The sequence below is a fragment of the Oryx dammah genome, unplaced genomic scaffold, assembly GCF_014754425.2.
Source record: "Oryx dammah isolate SB20612 unplaced genomic scaffold, SCBI_Odam_1.1 HiC_scaffold_28, whole genome shotgun sequence".
In the NCBI taxonomy this organism is placed as follows: Eukaryota; Metazoa; Chordata; class Mammalia; order Artiodactyla; family Bovidae; genus Oryx; species Oryx dammah.
The window spans coordinates 90,881,456-90,890,866 of NW_024070212.1; the positions used below are offsets into that span (position 1 = coordinate 90,881,456).

At 43.7% G+C, this 9,411-nt stretch overlaps 1 protein-coding gene across 1 annotated transcript in view; it reads right to left on the reverse strand.

Annotated features, from left to right (window-relative positions):
* Nucleotides 1-590, reverse strand: part of CPT2 (carnitine palmitoyltransferase 2) — a 23,277-nt gene extending 22,687 nt beyond the window's left edge. The window contains exon 1 of the mRNA XM_040231162.1: nt 269-590. Coding sequence (XP_040087096.1) covers nt 269-420 — 152 coding nt within the window. The 5' untranslated portion in view covers nt 421-590. The remainder of the gene's footprint in view (nt 1-268) is intronic.
* Nucleotides 591-9,411: the final 8,821 nt, after the last annotated feature.

Here is a 9,411-nt window from a genome sequence, read left to right on the forward strand (position 1 = left end):
GGGGGGGGAGGCGGGGTGGCGGGGGAGGCGGGGTGGCGGGGGAGGCGGGGTGGCGGGGGAGGCGGGGAGGGGGTGGATTCTGGAAGAGAACTTGAGCGTTCTGAAGTTCCAGTGCCACGGGATTTTCAGACTGGAGAATGCGGCAGCGTCCCATGTGAAGCTTTGGGGGTGCAAGAGGTTCGGTAGAAGAGACAAGAGTGACTGGAGAAAGGCTGGGGCCGAAACCCCGGCTAGCTGTGGGCGACAGGGACCTGGAAGCCGGGCTCACCTGGGCAGGCTGTCCTGGTAGTGCATAGTGGGCACGATGCTGCGCTGCAGGTACTGGCTGGGCTCGAAGCCGGTGCTCAGGAGCCGACATGGGGCTTCCGGGCCAACGGCAAGGCCCCGGGACCAGGAGCGCAGCAGCAAGCGGGCCACCATCGTCCCAGGAGGAGGCAGCAACTAGAACGCGGAGAACTGGGAGTTCTGGTGTACGGAGGTCAGTCCCCAGCCCTCAGTGCCCCGCGACGATGGGTCAGATACTACAGTACACTTTGTGCCCTTCCGCGGGGCCACTTCCGGCTCCCCGGCCCCGCCCACGGAAGGCCCCGCCCAGCGGGCCGCCCACAGGCCCTCCGAGGGTCCCGCCTACCGCAGAGTGGGCGGGACCCGGCCTCTTCGTTCTGTTTCCTGATATACCCGCGGTCAGAAAACCAGTTTGGAAGCCACGCCCTTCTCCTGTTTTGGAACAAGGTAGAAACAGGACTGATGCTAAAGCTGAAACTCCAGTACTTCGGCCGCCTCATGCGAAGAGTTGACTCACTGGAAAAGATTCTGATGATGAGAGGGATTGGGGGCAGGAGGAGAAGGGGACGACAGAGGATGAGATGGCTGGATGGCATCACCGACTCGATAAAAGTGAGTGAGTGAACTCCGGAGTTGGTGATGGACAGGGAGGCTTGGCGTGCTGCGATTCATAGGGTAGCAAAGAGTCCGACACGACTGAGCGACTGAACTGAACTGAACTGAACTGAGAAACTGGACACGAGTGAAGCGACTTAGCAGCAGAAGCAGCAGCAGAAACTGGAGAAAAAGAGAAGCTGAAAAAAAGTTTTGGAATCTGATAAATGGGGAAATTTTAAACGTCCGTTTCCTCATTTGAAAAGATCATTCAACCCATTCTCACGTTCCTAGATATGAAATGAAACGACTTGGTGTGGACAGTGTCTGGTGCTGTAAGCAGTAAATGGTGGCTGTTGTTACTGGTTTAGTCGCTAAGTCGTGTCTAGTCACCCGTCAAATTTGCCCAGCAGAAAAAAAATTTTGTTTTCTCTTCTTTCAAAATTATTTCTTTTTTTTTCTTTTTCTTTTTTTTTACTTTACAATATTGTATTGGTTTTGCCATACATCAACATGAATCCGCCACGGGTGTACACAGGAGAAAAATTTTGACATACCCTGATCAGCACCACACAGCTGCCCTGTGAGCTCATTTGAGCCGATGTTAGAAAACATTTGTGCAGGAGTTCCCTGGCGGCCCAATGGTTAGGACTCCAAGCTTTCACTTCTGTCATCTGGATTCAGTCCCTGGCGGGGGAACTAAGATACCGAAAGCCACGCGCAGCAGAAAACAAAACAACATAAATCATACAGAAACTGTGTGCAGAAGCTTGAAACCATGGAGGGTGCCATCCAGTCACCACGGGTATGCAGAAAACTTCCTTTATAGCAGGACTTTTCCAAAGACAGGAAGCTCCTGCAAAACAACGCATTACACTCCCTGCTTTCAGCTGCAGCTGAGAATTAAGTAGGCTAGCGACTTCACTTTCACTTTTCACTTTCATGCATTGGAGAATAAAATGGCAACCCACTCCAGTGTTCTTACCTGGAGAATCCCAGGGACAGAGGAGCCTAGTGGGCTGCCATCTATGGGGTCATGCAGAGTCGGACACAACTGAAGCGACTTAGCGGCAGCAGGTTCCCGTTTTACTTAAGAAGGAGAGGTGTCAAAAGACAAAAAATCTTGCTGTCTGGCTTGAGGTACAGAATTCCATTCCAGGCACAGGGCTTTCCCTTAGCTTCACTCTCACTCCAGGCCCTGTGAGTTTGAGGTAGCCCGGTACATCTGCTCTGGCCCGTAACTAACTAAGCAGTGCCAGAAGTTGGAGCACGACTGAAAAAGTAGTGGGCCAGGAGTCAGGAGACCTGACTTTTGGTCTCAGCTTTGTCCTTATCCAGTTAGGTAACCCCTGACTGAACACAAAGTTCACTAATCAGCCCACACTCATGCAATGCTGACCACAAATCCCTGAGAACTGAACATGAAGCTTAAGAAGGGTGACTACCTAATTGTCTTCCTTTGACGGGAGACAGAGCTGATCCAAGTCTGAAACAGGAATCATTTGCCTGTAGTGTATAGGGCCCCAGGGAGCATATCAAATGTTTTCTGAAAAAGCTCACTTCAAATCCAGACATTTTTCAAGGCCTTGAAACCTGAGGCAAACAACAGGAGCTATGTAGAGCTAAGGAGATCAGAGGACCCAGAAGAAACAGTGGACCCACTAGAAGAGCAATGGGTCAATTCTAAAGACAGAGGGCCAAGGAATAGAGCGCATCTTATCTAACAGCCGAAGAGGGGCTCAATAGCCTTCCGGGGTGCGTGGCCAATAGTGACAAATCTAACCCCTCAGGCGGGTGTCCAAAACTTTTTCTGGTACCTGTCTGCTTCTCCACTTCCCTTCATGTCTCCCTAAGAACCCTATGCTGTAGTAACACTGAACTGTTCACCATTCCCAGAGCTTGTCCTCACTCCATGCCCTTTTAAAAATGTTGTACCTACTGTCAAGAGCTTCCCTGGTGGCTCAGATGCTAAAGAATCCGCCTGCAATGCAGCCATGGGTTTGATCCCTGGATTGGGAAGATCTCCTGTAGAAGAGGAAATGGCTACCTACTCCAGTATTCTTGCCTGGAGAATTCCATGGACACAGTCCATGGGGTCACAGAGTCAGACACTCCTGAGTGACTAACACTTTCACTTTAACTACAGTCTGGAATGTTTTTTTCTGTGCATCTCTTCCTAGTATACTCTGACATCCTTCAAATTCCATTTCAAAACTCACAATCTCTATAAAGTCTTCCTCAATCCTCATCCTTCCTCCTTCCCACAAGAACAAATTCCTCCCTCTGATTCCACAGCACTTTTCACAATCTTTTACTGTTATATGTGGAAACAGAACTATGTTATTGAATATGATTCATTATCCAAGGCAGAGATCTTGTTTTCATTTATGTACCTGGTGTCTGGCACAGGGCTTATCATGGGTAGGTGCTTGCATTTTCTCCTTGGGATGGCCCTGGGGCCTGTAACACATTAAGGGTAAACATGAGCTGGAAAACCAGAAATGCCATTAAAAATTTTTTTATTTATTTTTAAATTGAAGGATAATTGCTTTACAGAATTTTGTTGTTTTCTGTCAAACTTCAGCATGAATCAGCCATAGGTATACATATATCCCCTCCCTCTTGAACCTCCCTCCCATCTCCCACCCCATCCCACCCCTCTAGGTTGATACAGAGCCCCTGTTTGAGTTTAGAGCAAATTCCCATTGGCTATCTATTTTACATATGGTAATGTAAATTTCCATGGTACTCTCTCGATACATCCCGCCCTCTCCTCCCCTCTCCCAATGTCCTCAGGTCTGTTCTCTATGTCTGTTTCTCCATTGCTGCCCTGCAAACAAATTCTTTGGTACCATCTTTCTAGATTCCACATAGATGCATTAGAATACAATATTTATCTTTCTGTTTCTGACTTACTTCACTCGGTATAATAGGCTCTAGGTTCACCCACCTCATTAGAACTGACTCAGATGTGTTTCTTTTTATGGCTGAGTAGTATTCCACCATGTAAATGCACCACAACTTCTTTATCCATTCATCTGTCGATGGACATCTAGGTTGCTTCCATGTTCTAGCTATTGTGGATAGTGCTGGAATGAACACTGGGGTACATGTTTCTTTTTCAATTTTGGTTTCCTCGGGGTATATGCCTAGGAGTGGGGTTTCTGGGTCATATAGTGGTTTTATTTCTAGTTTTTAAAGGAATCTCCATACCGTCTTCCATAGTGACTGTATCATTTTACATTCCCACCAACAGTGCAAGAGGGTTCCCTTTTCTCCAGCATTTATTGTTTGTAGACTTTTTGAGGACAGCCATTCTGACTGGTGTGAAGTGATATCTCATTGTAGTTTTGATTTGCACTTCTCTAATAATGAGTGATATTGAGCATCTTTTTAAGTGTTTCTTAGCCATCTGTCTGTCTTCTTTGGAAAAATGTCTGTTTAGGTCTTTACCCCACTTTTTGATTGGGTTGTTTGTTTTTCTGATACTGAGTTGTATGAGTTGCTTATTTATTTTGGAAACTTGGAAATTAATCCTTTGTCAGTTGTTTCATTTGCTATTATTTTCTCCCATTCTGAGGGTTGTCTTTTTACCTTGCTTATAGAGACATGCCATATTTTGCTGTGTAGGAGTCAAGAAAGTTCCTTTACTCAGAAAAATTCTGAAGAATAAATTGTATTGAAGTATTCCAGAGTTCTGCTTTGTTTTGAATTAATTATGAGAAAAGCAGAACATGGTGGCTAGGTTTAAATAATATTCTTATTCAAAACCAAGTTCTTAAAACATTTTTTTAATTAAGATATAACTGATATATAACACTATGTTAGTTTCAGGTAGAAAACATAATGATTTGATATTTGTATGCACTGTGAAACAAATATCACAATAAGTCTAGTTACCATTAGTCACCATACATAGTCATAAATATCTTTTTTTCCCCCTTGTAATGAAGAGTTCTAATATTTTCTAAGGTTTACTCTCTAAGTAACTTTCAAATGTGCAATACAGTGTTATTAACTGTAGTCACCATGCTGGATATTACATCCCCATGACTTACTTGTATTACAACTGGAAAGTGAAAGTGAAAGTAAAGTTGCTCAGTTGTGCCTGACTCTTTGTGATCCCATGGACAGTAGCCTGAACCACGCTTCTCCATCCATGGGATTTTCTAGGCAAGAATACTGGAGTGGGTTGCTGTTTCCTTCTCCAGTTACAACTGGAAGGTTGTACCTATTGACCCCCTTGACTCGTTTTGCCCACCCTCCAACCCCCTGCCCTCTGGCAACAATTAGTCTGTTCTTTTTATCTATGATCTTGATTTTTTTTTGTTTGTTTTCTTTTGTTTTTTAGATTCCACACATACATGAGACCATGTGGTATTTGTCTTTCTCTGACTCACTTCACTTAGCATAATACCTTCTAGGTCCATCCTCGTTGTTACAAATGGCAAGATTTCTTTCTTTTTTATGGCTAAGTACTGCTCCATATATATTTTTTATTTATCCATATCTTCTTTCTCCATTCATCTGTCTATGGACACTTAGTTTTGTTTCCATATCTTGGCTATTGGAAATAGTACTGCAATGAACGTAGGGGTGTATATACCTTTACAAATAAATTAGTGTTTTCATTTTCTTTAATTTATACAAAGAAGTAGAATTGTTGGATCAAATGGTAGTTCTATTTTTAAAATTTTGAGAAACCTCCATATTGTTTTCCATAGTGGTTGCACCAATTTACATTTCCTTCCAACAGTGCATGAGAGTTCTTTCTTTTTCCCCATATGCTTTCTTGTGCTTGCTCTCTGCAAGATGGCAGAGTAGAAGGACATGTGCTCATCTTCTCACTTCAAGAAAACTAAAACTTCAACTTGTTGCTGAACGGAACAGTTTCTAGAACTACCAAAAAGAGATGTCCTTTCCATCATAGGGGACTGGAATGAAAAAGTAGGAAATCAGGAGATACCTAGAGTAACAGGCAAGTTTGGCCTTGGAGTACAAAATGAAGCAGGGCAAAGGCTAGCAGATTTTTGCCAAGAGAACGTGTTGGTCATAGCAAACACCCTCTTCCAACAACACAATAGATGGCTTTACACATAGATATCACCAGATGGTCAATACTGAAATCAGATTGATTATATTCTTTGCAGTCAAAGATGGAGAAGCTCTATACAGTCAGCAAAAACGAGATCAACAGGTTCCTATGGCTCATCCTGAACATCTCATTGCAAAATTCAGATTTAAAATGAAAAACAAAGGGAAGACCACTAGACCATTCAGGTATGACCTAATCTCCTATGATTATACAGTGGAAGTGACAAATAGATTCAAGGGATTAGATCTGATAGAGTGCCTGAAGAACTATGGATGGATGTTTGTAACATTGTATAGAAGGTAGTGATCAAAAGCACCCCAAAGAAAAAGAAATGCAAAAAGGCAAAATGGTTGTCTGAGGAGGCCTTAAAAACAGCTGAGAAAAGAGGAGACATAAAAGGGAAAGGAGAAAAAGATAGATATACCCATCTGAATTCAGGGTTCCAGAGAATAGCAAGGAGAGATAAGAAAGCCTTTTTGAGTGAACAATGCAAAGAAATAGAGGAAAACAATAAAATGAGAAAGACTAGAGATCTCTTCAAGAAAATTAGAGATACCAGGGGAACATTCCATGCAATGATGAGCACAATAAAGGACAGAAGCATTATGAACCTAACAGAAACAAAAGATATTTAGAAGAGATGGCAAGAATACACAGAAGAGCTATGCAAAAAAAAAAAAAAAAGTCTTAATTATCCAGAAACCACGGTGGTGTGAATACACACTTAGAGCCAAACATCTTGGAACATGAAGTCAAGTGGGCATTAGAAAGCATCACTACAAACAAAGCTAGTGGAGGTGATGGAATTTCAGTTGAGCTATGGCAGAAAATGAAGAAGAGCTAAAGATCCTCTTGATGAGGGTGAAAGAGGAGAGTGAAAAAGCTGGCTTAAAACTCAATATTCAGAAAACTAAGATCATGGCATCTGGTCCCATCACTTCATGGCAAATAGATGGGGAAACAGTGAAAACAGTGACAGACTTTATTTTCTTGGGCTCCAAAATCACTACAGATGGTGACTAAAGCCATGAAATTAAAAGACGCGTGCTCCTTGGAAGAAAGAAATTATGACCAAACTAGACAACATGTTAAAAAGCAGAGATGTTACTTTGCCAACAAAGGTCCATCTAGTCAAAGCTATGGTTTTTCCAGTAGTCATATATGAATGTGAGAAGTGGGACATAAACAAGCTGAGCTCCAAAGAATGGATGCTTTTGAACTGTGGTGTTGGAGAAGACTCTTGGGAGTCCCTTGGACTGCGCAAGGAGATCAAACCAGTCAATAATAAAGGAAGTCAGTCCTGAATATTCATTGGAAGGACTGGTGCTGAAGCTCCAATACTTTGGCCACTTAATGAGAAGAGCCAACTCATTGGAAAAGACCCTGATGCTGGGAAAGATTGAAGGCAGGAGGAGAAGAGGAACAACCGAAGATGAAATTGTTGGATGGCATCACGGACTCAAAGGACATGAGTTTGAACAAATTCCAGTAGTTGGTGATGGACAGGGAAGCCTGGCATGCTGCAGTCCATAAGGTTGCAAAGAGTTGGACATAACTGAGCAACTGAACTGACTGAACTTGCTATTTACCAAGTACTTTTTAAATAAATTCAATTTATTTATTATTTATTTTTGGCTGTGTTTTTGTTGCTTCTTGGGCTTTTCTCCAGTTGCTAAAGCAGGGGTTACTCTTCAGCTGCGGTGTATGGGTTTCTCATTAAAGTGGCTTCTCTTGTTGCTGAGCACAGGCTCTAGGGCACCCAGTTCAGTTGCTCAGTCATGTCGATTCTTTGCAACCCCATGGACTGCAGCACACCAGGCTCCCCTGTTCAGGGCACCCAGGCCTCAGGAGTTGTGGTCCACAGGCTTCAGAGAACAGGCTCAACAGTTGTAGTGCACAGGCTTAGCTGCTCAGGGACATGTGGCTCTTCCTGGACCAGGGATCAAACCTGTCTCCTTCATTGGTAGGCAGATTCTTTACCACTGAGCCACCAGGGAGGCCCTGCCAGGTACTTCTTAAAACCCTAGACTTCTTCATAATGAAGTCAAACTATTTAGTCTAGCACACCTTTGTGATCTTGTTCCCAATTTCTTCTCTGACCCTCTTCATGGGTAAACTCAAATCTTTGCTAAAATGTTATGTTATTTTATACCTCTTCTTGTTGTTCTTACTTGGCCTTATTCAGCTTTTATACTTGTTCCTAACTTCCCCTCCCACAGAGAAGCCTTCCTTGCCCTTGACTGAACAGACTGGCTGAGCCCTCACACCCCGGCTGAGCCCTCACACCCCCGTCCCATTTCAAGCACCCCATATCCAGCGTTTATCCTATGATTTGTTGTTGCTCTTCTTTGTTTTCCCTCCTCACCAAGCTCAATGCCTGGCACAGAGTAGAAGTTCAACAAATAGCAGCTGATTGAATGAATCAGAATCGGCTGAGAACAGATTTAAGACTTTGAGCACCAGAATTACCTGGGTCACTTATCAAAACTATGAATGCCTGAGCCCTACCCTTAGAAATTCTGATTCAGTAGATCTAGTGTGGGGGCTGAGAGTCCACACTTCACAAAATCTCGTAGGTAATTCTAATGTACAGTCTGGTTAAGATCAACTGTTCTAAACCTTTGCTCTTCAAAGTGCAGCCAGTGGACTGGAATCACCTGAAGGCTAGTTAGAAGTGGAGCTCTCAGGCTCCGTCCCAGAAATACAGAACACAGAATTTTCATTTTAACAAGATCCTCAGCTGATTTGTAGGTATATTAGCATTTGGGAAACAGTGGTCTCTTCCACTGGACCAGTTCCACTTGCATCATACAAAGATATATTTGTCAATGACATTCATCACTTTGTAATTTTCAAAGCACATTTCAAATAGTGAAAGGAAAAACAACCAAAATTATTGACTGCCATCCTCTGCTGTGTGCTGTACAATGTTATGTCATTTAACGCTCACAACAATCCTTTGAAACAGGCATGGGTCACGATACCCAGAACTCTAAGAGTTAAACCTATGAAATCTATCCAGGATAGGTTCTCAAATCAGATATATGTAAAGACACCCTACCAAGTGTGACTAAAGTCACATGATTAACATGTACCTTCCCGAAGGGTCACCATGAACATGTTAGTTGCTCAGTCACGTCCGACTCTTTGCGACCCCATGGACTGTAGCCCACCAGGCTCCTCTATCCATGGAATTCTCCAGGCAAGAATACAGGAGTGGGTTGGCATTCCCTTCTCCAGGGGATCTTCCCCATCCAGGGATTGAACCCAGGTCTCCTGCATTGCAGGCAGATTCTTTACCATCTATGCTGCTGCTGCTGCTGCTGCTAAATTGCTTCAGTCGTGTCCAACTCTGTGCAACCCCAGAGACAGCAGCCCACCAGGCTCCCCTGTTCCTAGGATTCTCCCTGCAAGAACACTGGAGTGGGCTGCCATTC